We start from the raw sequence: 15,171 nt of genomic DNA on the forward strand, positions 1-15,171 counted from the left end.
CACACACGGTCACATATAACACACACGGTCACATACAACACACACGGTCACATATAACACACACGGTCACATACAACACATACTGTCACATAACACAGTCACATAACACACTGTCACATACAACATACTGTCACATACAATACACACTGTCACATATAACACACTGTCACATACAATACATACTGTACATCTTAAAGTAAGAAGCATAGTGCACATAAATTGTCAGCTGCCATGGTTTTAATGCTTCTAAATGGTTTATAGACCAATGTCTTCATCTCACTGTCAGAAAAACAAAACAAAACAAGTTTAAGCAGAATCACATTTAATTTGTTACATTTCAGGTACATAATAATGAATTTATATACTAAGGCCTCAAAGTTGTACATTAATGTCAGGATTTTTTTGTACAAGAATTACTGTTTTACCAGTTGGGCAGAGGCATGCGCTACAATGGGGTGAGCAACTTTATAAGCAGGCATTGAACGTTTTATATAAAAAAAACAAATAACTATAATTCTCAAGTATGGGAGGTATGATTTCTTGAGCTGTGAAAATTTGGCAATGGTGTCAAGTTCAGAATATAATCTTGCAATACACATTACACTGTTTGAACACTGCATTCAGTTATCACACTCTCTTTAAACACATTGCACAGGCGTCAATTTCATCATCACACCACACACCTCCAATGTACAAAGACTCACATTTCACATTCACTGTACAATACATTTATAGTACACTCAATTTTATAAGAACACTAATTTTAAAAGAACACAGGCAGCCCAGTTTGACTAGCCATTGTGTTGCTTTTCATGTCTGGCCAAAGTACAATAAGGAATATTGGAACTATAAACTGTGCCATTACTATTTCAGTCCATAATCTCAAAATAAACACCCACTAAATTAGAATTTAGAAACCACAACAAAAACTAAAAATGTCCCCAAAGGGCATCATGCAAAAAAATGCATCACAAGTTCAGAAATTTAACATACACTCAGTGAGCACTTTATTAGGTAGACCTGTACACCAGCGTGTTAATGCAAGCGTTTCATCAGCCAATCATGTGGCCACAATTACATGCATAAAAACATGCAAACATGGTCAAGAGGTTCAGCTGTTTTTCAGAACAAACATTAGAATGGGGAAGAAATGTGGTCTAAGTTACTTTGCCTGTGGAATGATTGTTGGTGCCAGAGAGGGTGGTGTGAGTATCTCAGAAACTGCTGATCTCCTGGGATTTTCATGCACAACAGTCTCTAGAGTTTGCAGAGAATGGTGCAAAAAACAAAAAACATCCAGTGAGCAGCAGTTTTGCAGACAGAAACGCATTGTTAAAGAGAGAGGTCAGAGGAGAAGGGCCAGACTGGTCAAAGCTGACAGGAAGGTGACAGTAATGCAAATAACCACACATTACAACAATGGTATACAGAAGAGCATTTCTGAACACACGACGTGTCAACGTGTCTGTAAGTGGACAGGCTACAGAAGACCAAACATTCTAAAAAAATTAGTCTAATAAATACCTAATAAATTGCTCATTGAGAGTAGATTGAGTAAAAAGAAAATACTTTCCAAACTGGGGGCTTTTCTAAGACTTTCCACCTGAATGACGTCTCTGGTGGCGATTGAAATTACTTTCGCCCAAAAAGCACTTCCCACACTGAGAACATATGAAGGGCTTTTCAAATGTATGTCTCTTCTTGTGTGTATTGAATGTTCTTGATTGAGAAAAACACTTCCCACATTGAGGACATTTATAGGGCTTTTCACCGGTGTGAATTCTGTGGTGGCAAATTAAATTAGATACTTGGGAAAAACGCTTCCCACACTGAGGACATTTGTAGGGCTTTTCACCTGTATGAATTCTCTGGTGGCAATTTAAATGAGTTATTTGGGAAAAACACTTCCCACACTGCGGACATGTGTAGGGCTTCTCACCCGTATGAATTCTCAGGTGTTGATTTAAAGCAAAATTAGCACCAAAACCCTTCCCACAGTGTGTACATTTGTACGGCTTTTCACCTGTATGAATCCTCTGGTGGAAACTTAAATCAGATATTTGGGAAAAAGACTTCCCACACTGAGAACATTTGTATGGCATTTCACGTGCATGAATTCTCAGGTGTTGATTTAAAGCAGAATTTGTACGAAAACACTTCCCACACTGTGTACACAAGTACGGCTTTTCACCTGTATGAATTCTCTGGTGGCCATTTAAATCAGACATTTTGGAAAAGCGCTTCCCACACTGTGCACACTCATAGGGCTTTTCACCTGTATGAACTCTCTGGTGGATATTTAAATCGGCCATTTTGGCAAAGCACTTCCCACACTGAGTACATTGGTAGGGCTTTTCACCTGTATGAATTCTCAGGTGCGAATTTAAATCAGATTTAGAAAAAAAACACTTCCCACACTGTGTACACTCATAGGGCTTTTCACCAGTATGAATTCTCTGGTGCCGTGTTAAATGAGGTATTTGGGAAAATGACTTCCCGCACTCTGTACACAAGTAGGGCCTTTCACCAGTGTGAATTCTCTGGTGGCTAATTAAATGACCCACTTGTGAAAAGAACTTCCCACACTCCGTACACTTGTAAGGCTTTTTACCTTTATGAGTTTTTAGATGTTGATTTAAGTCAAGTTTTGTATCAAAACTCTTCTCACATTGTGTACATTTGTACAGCATTTCACCAGTGTGAATACCCATACCTGTATGAGTATTGATGAGATCACCCACTATGGTTTCACTGGATTCATACTTAATTTGATCTGATTTAATATCAACATAAATAAATAGATTATTTTGGTGGATTTCTTCTTTTTTTGGATTTGTCTCTCGTGCACATTGTCCTGTTTGAGTCTGGTCTGTGTGATCAACACCAGCTCCAGTCATCCCAGTGTTCATGAGATCACTCACTAAACTTTCACTGGATTCACACTTCATTTGATCAGATTTAACATCAACACATTTAATATCCTGCAAGTCACTGATGTGTTCTGCCTCAAGGTATCCTCCATCTTCAGCCTCTGTTTTGATTTGGTCAGGATGCAGATGGGTTTCATATCCCAGCTCTGTCCTTTCAGGGCTCTCCATCTTAATAAGATCCCCAGTGTGGGTGGAGTCCAGATCAGCTTCTGTTTTTATCACTGATGTGTGTGTGTGGTGTACATCACTGACCCCGCTGTGTGCAGTAACACACTCTGGCTCCAGTGTGTTGAGTGCTGGTGCAGCACACTCTGTCTCTGACTCCAGTCCACTGAGTTCCTCTTCTTTCAGTCTGATCCTGTGCTGCTCAGTGAGCTCTGGTAGTGTTGTCTCAGTGTCCTGTCTCAGACAGACTCCTGCCTGCATCATACTGCTGCTCAAAGGTGTGCAGAAGTGCAGCTCCTGGAGGGAAACGGGGGAAGGGATTTAGCCTGAATCACACAGGTCAGAAAATCTATCAAAGTTAGATAGACGTTTAGGGTTTAGACTGAAACTTGGGTTATTTTGACAGACCTCGCTGGCATTGTGAACTTTGACCTTGAAGTTGACCCCCAATAAATATTTTTAAGTGAAAATCCATGCGTTTCCTTTGATTTAAAAACAAGATGGCCATTGGATTGCTCACCTCGGCATTTATTGAAATTGACACATTAATGGTTTCTTGGTAACTGTGAGGCATTTTCTGGCATTTAACTTTTTAAGATAAAGACTTGCCCCAACACCCATATGTGGGGAATCACTGGCCCAAATTAGAAAAATATTTAGCAATTTCCTTCATCAATCAATGATCAACAATATGCCTAGACTATGCCTAGACAGTTGACTGACGTGGGGTCAAAATGAGTGTCCAGACCTTCGCCCGACTGATATGATGCACAGAAACGAGACCATAACAATGCTTTAAAGGCAAAACTCGTGATGAAATCTAATAAAAGAGGCACAATGGCTTCAAGTAGTGCCTCATTACAATCAACTCCTCCCTCTCCTGTTCCTATTTGGAAGATTGAGTAAGACAAACAAATGCCATGAAACTATTTTAACAGTGTAAAAAAAAAAGTTATGAAACATATTGCTGCGATAACTTCAGCCTCCTCATTTAGGGTAGATAATGATCTCTTTCATAAGGCCCACATATGTTTCATATCATATAAATCAAAATAATAATTACAGCATAAATATAGGTATAGACCTCAAACATTGGAAGGGGGAAAAGGATAATAGACCTTGAAATATTACTTTATTAATACAATCTAATTAAAACATTACAAAATAAACAGGAGCTTGTTGGAACAGTGGCGGTGGACACGTCTACCCAGCCCCAGACAGAACATCCATCCATCCATCCATTATCTGAACCCGCTTATCCTGAACAGGGTCGCAGGGGGGACTGGAGCCTATCCCAGCATACATTGGGGCGAAAGGCAGGAACAGGTCGCCAGTCCATCGCAGGGCACACACACCATTCACTCACGGGCAATTTAGACTCTCCAATCAGCCTAACCTGCATGTCCGGAAACCGGAGTACCGTAAATCCTCAAATTGTGGCCGGGGTCTTTTATTTGCACAAAGCACAGGCCTTTATTTGGGGCAGGCTTGTATTCGAGGCGGGCCTTTATTTCTTATTAGGCTTCTGTTTTAGAATTTTATTCTTAGAAATAAAGTAAAAGGCTACACTTAAAGTGGGCCAACACTGTTCAACACTTCCTGTAACCGTTCAGAAATCAATTAGTGTTGGCTAATCAGGAACACCGTTTGGTAAGTCAAAGTGTCAGTCTTAACAGACTTAGTTTATTGCAAATATTCTCAAACACAATAAATCACATGCAAGTCCAGAATCTAAGCGGTAGGCTAGATAACACTTTAAAAAGTTAATCACGTAGGGTATGTAGGCCTTGGCTAGGCCTAAAAAAACCAACAACGTCTGGTCCTGTTAACATTAAAGGACAATCACAGAACAGGCAGGAGGCTACCCTCAGCCAGCAAAATTCAAGATGAAAAGCCAGGACGACTAAATTCAGCAAACAACATGCATGCTCGTAAACAACTAAATAGCCTAACAAACAAAATCTGAATTTACCGGTAAAATAGCTTGCCTGAATGATAGCATGTTCAAATCTTACCGGTAGATCTATGTTGAGCTGTTCGGCGTCTCCCTCAACACCCTCCTCCCCATCATCATCATCATCATCATCATCATCATCGAGAACAACAAGCTCATTATTAAGCAGCTGCTCCTCGTCGGCCTCATCCTGCGCGTCTTGCGTGTGGTTCTCCTGTCCCCGCTGCCGCAGCTGTGCGAGCGCCTCCCTACCAGCGGCGCACGCCTGTCCCTCTCTGAAGCATAGGATGAGGTCGTCTTCACTCCCGTCTGTTTTAAGTGACAGGCCACAGACTTTGAAGGACTTGCGGATCATTTCCTTGTCCAGTTTTTCCCAGGCGGCGACCACCCAGTCCACGAGCAGGTGGCGGGCTGGTGCTTTTAAGTAACCTCCGGCAGTGTATTCTTTATCCGCGTCCCCGGCCATCCAAAGGTCATAGGCATCGTGCAGACTCCGCGTAAAGGGCTGATTCCACATCACATCAGGGGCTTGGATGTATTTAGTGCAGCCGCCCGGTATGACTGCGGTTGCAACGTTATAGCCACGTTGCAGTTCAGCTTTAGTGGCGGCACTGATGTGGCATCGGTATGCGTCCCACACAAGGAGCCGCGGGGTGACGTTGAATTTTCCGACTACAGACTGTAGCCAGTCTGCAGTCAGTGTGTCATTCATCCAGCCATTCACAGACGTTGCGATCACAGCGCGAGTTGCCTGTTGTTGCATCCGCGCCACCTCGCGCACGGCCCCTTTGAAAACGATGTAAGGCTTAAGTTTAGTCCCGTCCGCCTTGGCTGCCAGGATCACAGTGATATGGCTCTTTTCATGACCCGTAGTTTTTAAAGCCACGCTCTTTGCACCTCGTCTGTCCACGGTTGTGGGTGACGCCATGTCAAACCAAACTGCCGTCTCGTCCATGGCAATGACGTCTCTATCTGCAATTTTTTTAGAAGTGACAACTTTGCCAACGTAGTCAACATAGGAGACCAGTTTCTCTATGAGCTGGTCGCTGTCTTTTTGTGAGACAGTGGTGCGACGTCTCACTGATAACCCATTGCGCTCGAGAAATCTCTGTAACCAACCCCTGCTAGCGACGAAGCTCTTGCCTCCATCATCACTCACAGAGGAGAAGATTTCCAATGCTTTGTTTTCAATCATTTTTCTCGACACTCTGTGATTCTTATCGCGTACTGAAAAAATCCATTCTGTAAGCCTTGTTTCCAGCTCCAGACTAACTTTCTTCCTACCTCCACCTGCGAGTCGGGCTCTGGTCTTGTTGGCTAACATAAGTTCATTCTTTTGCTTCTTCCAAGATCGGATTTGTCTCGGGTCAATATCAAAGTGCTTTGCCGCATTCTCTCCCGAATGTTCTTCAGCATATTTCAACACCTTTTCTTTGAATTTAATATCAAATTTACGCCTGGGTGCCATAGTGTGGCCTACTGCTCAAGCGTCTCCTTCTTGCAAAACGCAACTTGAGTAGCTGAACCGTTAATGAAAGCCAGAACAACCAGATGCGTCTTCATAAAATAACTTGCCAGACACGCCTTCATGAACAATAACACATTAGCGTAGATAACAGCAAGTTAAGGATCTTTTTTTCCTAAAGTGCGTTTTATTGTGCAAACTATCTGTTTTGTTTTATGCTTGCTACGACGGTTTGATACTTTTTTAACACATCTGATTCTATAGCATAGCAACGGTAAGCGACATAGACGCTACATCCTGGTCGAACGACCTGCAGCGAACTGAAAGCGACAGTACGCTGTCTGGGTTGCTCGTAAACAAAACGAACAGAACTGTGGATGAAGATTATGTGGGGGAATAACTCACTCAGAGGCTATTCGTAGATGAATCAATTACTTCCGTTCAATCGGTTGTTTAACTTGCTGCCATGTAGCCAAATTCTCGGAAGCAAATACTCCTCTCATCAGCGTTTTAAAGGTGTGTAGACGGCAACACGCACGACTGAATTCAGCAGAGCACTATGAAAGGAAGCTCGCCCCAATAAGAATCGAACTTCCGTTTCCTTCCTTTTCTGTATCAAGCTTCAAAATAAAATAACATTTTACGTTTTAAACCTACCTCGATATTTCGTTTAAAATGAAGCGTATGACTGTTAGCATGTTGTTAGCATGCCACGACTTCTCGAAGTCTGCGACCTATCAAAATCACCAGTCAAATATGGATATCATATTTTCAGGTTGTCATACAAGTGATACAAAATCTCTTTGCATTTGAATGGCTCTCTATGGGAACTGGGGGTGGGACTAGATTCAGCTGTAAATTAACGCCAAAACAGTACGGAATACATTTGTTGGCTAAATGGCTTTATGTCATCAAAGGCCCAAAGTATCAGATGAGCTTCAAACCATCGTGAGATACTACAAGGGACATATCTCCTGACTAATGTTCCTATTGAACTCAATGAAAGAACCATTCAAGAGAAACAACCCTTGTAGTATCTACTGTATATCAGTGGATCATTTTAAAGGAGTAACATGGTGGTTGAACACACTTTATAGGTTTGTATATGCAATTTGCACAAGAGGGCATTGAACAAATTAAAGTATTAAAAATGTCCGTTCTTTACCTTTGGTACGCGTTTTAAATGTATCGTCCTATTTTCAACCGGTTGAGAATGTGCTCCTCGTAGTGCGTCATACGAGGATAACCACTCCCATTATCCCTCCTCTATAACTCGTGACCCATAGTTTGCGCCACTGACCAACAGGCAAGACAATGCAAATATTTGACTAACATTAGGTTTACTTTAATTAGACTGCCTTTTAAGGACTAGTAGACCATTTCAGGTTATATTCGTTTGCTAGTTTGCTTTCATAATGTGACGTTATCGATAACGCTAGCTAGCTAGTTTGCTTTCAGAAGTTGCATAGCTGCCAACTCTCACGCTTTCGGCGTGAGACACACGCATTTGCCTGTTTTCACACGCACATGCAAATACGTGTGTCTCACGCCGAAAGCGTGAGAGTTGGCAGCTATGAAGTTGTGCTTTTATCTTAACTTGGCTAGCTAGCTAGCAGAAATTATCATTGGATTATTATTATTATTACCTTAGATATCGATAGTTCTACTCTAAGGATGTTCTTAGATTGAACCCATTCGATTTACCTTTCATGCCAGCAAAGGAATGAAAGGAACATCACCAAAAGTTAATAGAGAGTACAGTATCAAGCTGTTAAGATGAAAAGTGGTTTTTGGTGGTTCTCGATTATGTAAAACCCAAAATGGGGCACAACAGGCCCTGGTCTGCACTACTTGTCATGTGCATTTCTTGCACAATAGGTGTTTTGTACAGTGTGGGCAATGAGTTACGTGCAGGAATAAAACTACATTCATTAACAGGGCAGTAAAGGAGAAACCAATGACTCGGGGAGGAATATACAGAGTTTATACAGAAATGTACATGACATAAAGGCCTTGGAATGTGTACACTCACAATGTACAATTATTTCATAAATAATTCATATGTAGCACCAAAAAATAAATAGTGGAACAAAGATAAATCGTACTGTCTGAAGTTTAATGATCAGCTTTAGCTGACATCTACAACGGCAGGACCAGAACTGAAGAGGATTGTCAAGTTAATTTTTGGAATATTAATTTGCAAGTTCACACCGTTTCCTTCATGCAAATGACACTGGTGTCAATTTCATCATCACAACATCACTGCCCTTAAATCTACAAGGAATTACATTCCACGTTTACAAAAAAATTAATTACAGTCTTTAATAAACAAAACAGTCACAACACTTGTTAAGAAAGAAAAATGCCATCCCAGTTTTTTCCCCCCCACTTATTCAGTCGTTTTTCAGACATCTGTCCACAATACAATCAGCAAGGATTATCAGAACTAAAACTATGAACTGCAGAATTACAAACACTGCAAAATGGCTGGCTAACCACCTTTCATTCACTCCAACTCAAAATATATAATAACTACCCACCCTTTAAAAATGTGTAAACCACAACAGTTTGGTTTGTCTGAAAATAATAATAATAATGGATTTTTGTATGCATTGGCAGGTTTCTTTTACATTTGATGCTCATTTAAAACACCGCAACACAGTCCATCATGTGTTATTCATGAAATAATATACAACTACATTCAACTGTAGGATTTCTTTTTTTGGTGATAAAAAGGAGATTTTCTATTTAGTTACATTGAAAAATATGTTCACCTGTTCAGAATTTTAAGATAATACTTATTAAAAAACACCTCCCACACAGGGCGCACTACTAGGACTTTTCACCTGAATAAATTATTTGCTGGTGATTAAAATGACTCTCTCTTTTGGGAAAACGTCCCACTTAGAGTGCATTAGTATGACTTTTCACCGAGATGAGTATCTCTGGTGCCTACTTATATTTGGAAAACCATACCAAAAAATCTGGAGGGCTATTACATTACATTACATTACATTACTGGCATTTGGCAGATGCTCTTATCCAGAGCGACGTACAGTTGATGAGACGAAGCAGGAGACAATCCTCCCCTGGAGCAATGCAGGGTTAAGGGCCTTGCTCAAGGGCCCAACGGCTGTGCGGATCTTATTGTGGCTACACCGGGATTAGAACCACCAACCATGCGTGTCCCAGTCCTTTACCTTAACCACTACGCTACAGGCCGCCCAATTTTTCCCTATTCACCTGTATGAATTTTCTGGTGGACATTTAAATATGATTTTGTGGAAACACATATGCCACACTGAGAACATTTGTAAGGCTTTTTGTCTGAATGAATTCTCAGATGTATATTTAAAGCAGAAATTGTAATAAAACACTTGTCACACTGAGAACACTTGTATGGCTTTTCACCTGTATGACTTCTCAGATGTATATTTAAAGAAGAATTTGTAAGAAAACACTTATCACACTGTGTACACTTGTATGGCTTTTCACCTCTATGAATTCTCAGATGTGTTTCTAAATAAGATTTTGTATTAAAACACTTCCCACAAAGATCACATTTGTAGGGCTTTTCACCTGTATGAATTCTCTGGTGGGCTTTTAAATGAGATATTTTGGAAAAGCACTTCCCACACTGATGACATTTGTGGGGCTTTTCGCCTGTATGAATCTTCATGTGTACATTTAATGCGCTTGTTTGGGAAAAACACTTCCCACACTGAATGCATTCATATGGCTTTTCACCTGAATGAATTCTCTGGTGTCTACTTAAATAAGATATTTGGGGAAAACCCTTCCCACACTGAGAACACTTGTATGGCCTTTCACCTGTATGAATTCTCTGGTGGCTGTTTAAATTAGATATCGAGGGAAAGCCCTTCCCACAATGTGTACAGTCGTAGGGCTTTTCACCTGTATGAATTCTCAGATGGGTTTCTAAATACGATTTTGTATTAAAACACTTCCCACAAAGATCACATTTGTAGGGCTTTTCACCTGTATGAATTCTCTGGTGGGCTTTTAAATGAGATATTTTGGAAAAGCACTTCCCACACTGATGACATTTGTGGGGCGTTTCGCCTGTATGAATCTTCATGTGTACATTTAATGCGCTTGTTTGGGAAAAACACTTCCCACACTGAATGCATTCATATGGCTTTTCACCTGAATGAATTCTCTGGTGTCTACTTAAATAAGATATTTGGGAAAAACCCTTCCCACACTGAGGGCACTCGTAGGGCTTTTCACCTGTATGAATTTGCTGGTGGCTGTTTAAATTAGATATCGAGGGAAAGCACTTCCCACATTGACAACAGTCGTAGGGCTTTTCACGTCTATGAATTCTCAAGTGCATATCTAAAGCATACTTTTCACTAAAACCCTTGCCACACTGTGTACATGTGTAAGGCTTGTCTCCTGTATGAATTTCACCTTTATTCCTATGAATTGACTTCAAAAGGCTTGTTTTTTTATTTGAATCAACTACCTTGGGTACAATTCTCGCATACCTTCTCTGACAATGTATATGTTTGCTATTGTTTGGACTTTTCTCAGAAATTCTGGTCTGATTAGCTTCATTGCTTGTGTCACAGTGATCATTTAAATCCCCATATTGGGTTGGCTGATCAAGAATCTCTTCTTTTTTAGAGTTTGGGTTTGTCTCTCCTTCACAGTACCATGGTTCAGTCTGGTCTGTGTGATCAACACCAGCTCCATCCATCACAGTGTTCATGAGATCACTCACTAAACTTTCACTAGATTCACACTTCAATTGATCAGATTTAATATCAACACATTTAATATCCTGCAGGTCACTGATGTGTTCTGCCTGAAGGTATCCTCCATCTTCAGTCTCTGTTTTGATTTGGTCAGGATGCAGATGGGTTACATATCCCATCTCTGTAAAGTCTAGGCTCTCCGTCTTAATAAGATCCCCAGTGTGGGTGGAGTCCAGATCAGCTTCTGTTTTTATCTCTGATGTGTGTGTGTGGTGTCCATCACTGACCCCGCTGTGTGCTGTAACACACTCTGGCTCCAGTGTGTTGAGTCCTGGTGCAGCACACTCTGTCTCTGACTCCAGTCCACTGAGTTCCTCTTCTTTCAGTCTGATCCTGTGCTGCTCAGTGAGCTCTGGTAGTGTTGTCTCAGTGTCCTGTCTCAGACAGACTCCAGCCTGCATCATACTGCTGCTCAAAGGTGTGCAGAAGTGCAGCTCCTGGAGGGAAACAGGGGAAGGAATGTGGTCTTAAACAGGTCCTACTGCTTTGGATTGGAAAATTGGATTGGGATGCAGGCAAGAATCTTAGGTCAATTTTTAAAATACAATACTTAGTATTAGCTTGGAATTGTTTTTGCAGGACAGAGATTGATCAGAGACTGAATTAATCCAGTGGCTTTCTCCGAAAAATATACGTTCTCAAAGAGGGAATACTTGAATTTCTTGAGCCATACATGATATCCATATCCACGTATCCCTCAATTATGGGGCAATGACAGCTATAACTATAATTTGTTTATTGATCAAAACTTGATGTGAAACGGCTGATCTCCTGGGATTTTCACATACAACAGTCCCTAGAGTTTGCAAATAATGGTGCAAAAAACGAACAAAAAAAATCCAGTGAGCAGCAGTTCTGCAGACAGAAACGCCTTGTTAATGAGAGAGGTCAGAGGAGAATTGCCAGACTGGTCAAAGCTGACAGGAAGGTGACAGTAGCGCAAATAACCACACATCACAATGCATCAAACCTGTAAGTGCATAGGCTACAGCAGCAAAAAATCTAAAAAATAAGTCTACTATATACCTAATAACGTATTCACTGAGTGTATATACACTCACCGATATTCCCTACTGATTTATATTAAATATAATATATAATGTCCAGTTCAACAAGTTAGAAAATTGATCAAAGATACTATTATGTTAAGTGACTGTTGACTACAAAATGGGCTTGCTTCCTCATATCTACAACCTGAAACTCAAACTGAACCGATCACACAAAACGAGGCCTTGTTTGTCATCAGTCACGTGATTTTCTGAAAACGATACAAGCCTGGAAGCGGGGCATCAGGGAAACCTGACTTACCTGTACATGCTCAACACCTGCCATGTAGCCTCCACAGGTGAGAGAGTACATCTTCAAAAGCAAGCAAATAAAAAAATTCACATTTCGACGATAAATTACAAATATTACAGCTAAATTGAATAAAAGATGTAGAATAGTGGTGTCTAAGAGCTGTATGTAAAGTTAACAAACATGACTGATCCTATAAGGACACTTGTGTTTTCTAGCAAACCCTCAGTTAACAACATATCCATGCCTGGAGCACCCTGCTACAGGAAACCAGCAGATTCAGTCGCTATCTTGCACCAGTGCTGAAGGCCATTTCACTTTATCTACAGAGCATAACAGATGATGCTATCGTGCACCGGCCGAACCGTAATGTGATACATCTTTCTGAGCTAACAATATTAAGTAACGCTGGATCAGTAGTCAAAGCAGTTTCAAAACTCTAAATGAAAACTCTAAGTTAATTAGATAATCGCGTGGGTTTGAGCAGTCACTGCAAAATTAGCAAACATATCTTGCGCAAGCATTAGTGCATGGAAAAAAACCCGATTTGAAGGTTGCAGGTAAACAAAACGAACAGAACTGTAAAAGCATTAAGATTATGAAAAAAAAAACTTACCTCTATTCGTCCCAATTGCCACGATTCAACCGTTTATTTAATTTGCTGTAATGTAGTCTAGTTCTCGGGAGCAAACAATCTCGAACGTTTTCAATGTGTGCGAACAGTGAAGCGTCCAACAGAACTCACACACTGTCACTCAGTGAAAGGAGACTCGCCCCCAGAATCGAACTTCAAAATAAAAGCGCATTTTATGTTTTAAACAGATGCCCGGGGATTGACTCCAACTGGTCCACCAACATCACTTCATGCAGCAGTTCATGGCTGCCCAACCTTGTTCCTGGAGAGGTACCATCCTATTGGTTTTAATTTCAACCCTAATTCGGCACAGCAAATTCTACTAATTGCCGGGAGAATAAGATCTCTAGCTATTGAATATTTTGATGTGCCTTGTTAGGCTTGGAGTGAAAACATATAGGATGGAACAATTTTGCACAACACTGTACTTTGAGTTCTCCCATACAAGTACGAAACAAGCACACACCTGTTCAGAGGGTGTGTGGATTCTTTAGCCGTTAATGTCTTTTTAATGATATAGCTACACTATATATATATATATATATATATATATATATATATATACACACACTTGGTGAACACTTTATTAGGTATTTGACTTATGTTTTAAACTTTGACTGCTGTACCCTATCCACTTAGTGTTATGATGCATTGTGTGTTCGGAGATGCTGTTCTGCATACCACTGTTGTAATGTGTGGTTATTTGTGTTACTGTCACCTTCCTGTCAGCTTTGACCAGTCTGGCCATTCTCCTCTGACGTCTCTCATTAACAAGGTGTTTCTGTCTGCAGAACTGCTGCTGACTGGATTTGTTTTTGGTTTTTTGGCAAACTCTAGAGACTACTGTGCGTGAGTGGGCAGGCGATCAGCAGTTTCTGAGGTACTCAATCCACCCTGTCTGCCACCAACAATCATTCCACGATCATAGTGGGTGTGATCATCTCTAAACACACAAACGTATCATAACTCTTAGGCTGGATAGGCTACAGCAGTAGAGTGTATATATATACAGTAATACATACAGGTTAAGCTACTTGGGGGGGGGGGGGGGTGTATTTTTGTGAGGCTTTGTCTGAAGATTATTGATTCCAGATTTGGTGAAGATTGGCCAAAATTGGCAGCCTGTGAAGCTTTTTAAAACTTTTTCTGAAAATCTAATTTGGCGGAAATTGACGTCAATGGGTGTGTTGAACTCGACTTGATGCAAGGAATCCAGCGGTACCTCATTCTTGAAAATTGGGCATATGGCTGAGAACTTCCATGCATAAACGTACCTCCAAACGTGACCCATTGGTGGCGCTAGAGCGCCACGGGACTGTCCCCACTCAGTGTGCCACATTTCTAAACATCTTACCATGCGGTTCTAGGGGCTGCCATAGCCAGAAGCCAGAAGAAGAAAAAGAAGAAGATGATGATGATCATCATCATCATCATCATCAGGCTTTGCTGCTTGGCCCCCCAATAGAATGACAAAAAAGAAAAATGGAAAACAATAACATTTCCTAAATCAAATAATGAAAACCAACCACCGTTACAATAAATAGTTAATTTCACAAAGACTTCACAATGAAAATGAACCACAAAATAAAGATATAACCAGACAAACCAAAACGGTACTTCGAAACTAAAGCACAAACCTTCCCAACCAACCTGTGCTGCAGCCTGGGATACCGGATAGTGGTCTTCTCCACCAGCCTTGCCGCAGAGTCACATAGCCTGCCTCCTGCAGACAGTTTGTTTTTTACTGAAATCACTCAAGTGCAAAGGCTCGTCAAAGAGCCTCATGCCTGGTTTGGCAGTAGGGCCCTGATGAACATAAAGTTCTGCAAGACTGCTGGTCAGAATCAAGGTCAGCAGTCCTCTTCAGTGACAATCAAGCCGTATCCTTTAGACCAGGTGTATCAAACTGAATTCCCAGGGGGCCGCAGTGTCTGCGGGTTTTTGAG

General features: G+C 40.9%; 1 protein-coding gene across 5 annotated transcripts in view; it reads right to left on the minus strand.

Moving 5' to 3' along the window:
• Positions 1–305: 305 nt before the first annotated feature.
• LOC133122607 (zinc finger protein 883-like) overlaps positions 306–15,171 on the minus strand; it is a 36,802-nt gene continuing 21,936 nt past the window's right edge. The window contains exons 1-3 of one of the 5 annotated variants that reach the window (XM_061232663.1): positions 14,876–14,999; positions 11,523–11,732; positions 306–3,392 (exon numbers count right to left, since the gene is read on the minus strand). In XM_061232663.1, coding sequence (XP_061088647.1) covers positions 1,590–3,392; positions 11,523–11,699 — 1,980 coding nt within the window. In that variant the 5' untranslated portion in view covers positions 11,700–11,732; positions 14,876–14,999 and the 3' untranslated portion in view covers positions 306–1,589. Of the gene's footprint in view, positions 3,393–5,110; positions 7,071–11,522; positions 11,733–14,862; positions 15,000–15,171 lie in introns of those variants that run through there. The other 4 variants (XM_061232666.1, XM_061232665.1, XM_061232662.1 and 1 more) reach the window with 4 other exon arrangements.

Source organism: Conger conger, chromosome 2, assembly GCF_963514075.1.
Source record: "Conger conger chromosome 2, fConCon1.1, whole genome shotgun sequence".
NCBI classification, from domain to species: domain Eukaryota; kingdom Metazoa; phylum Chordata; class Actinopteri; order Anguilliformes; family Congridae; genus Conger; species Conger conger.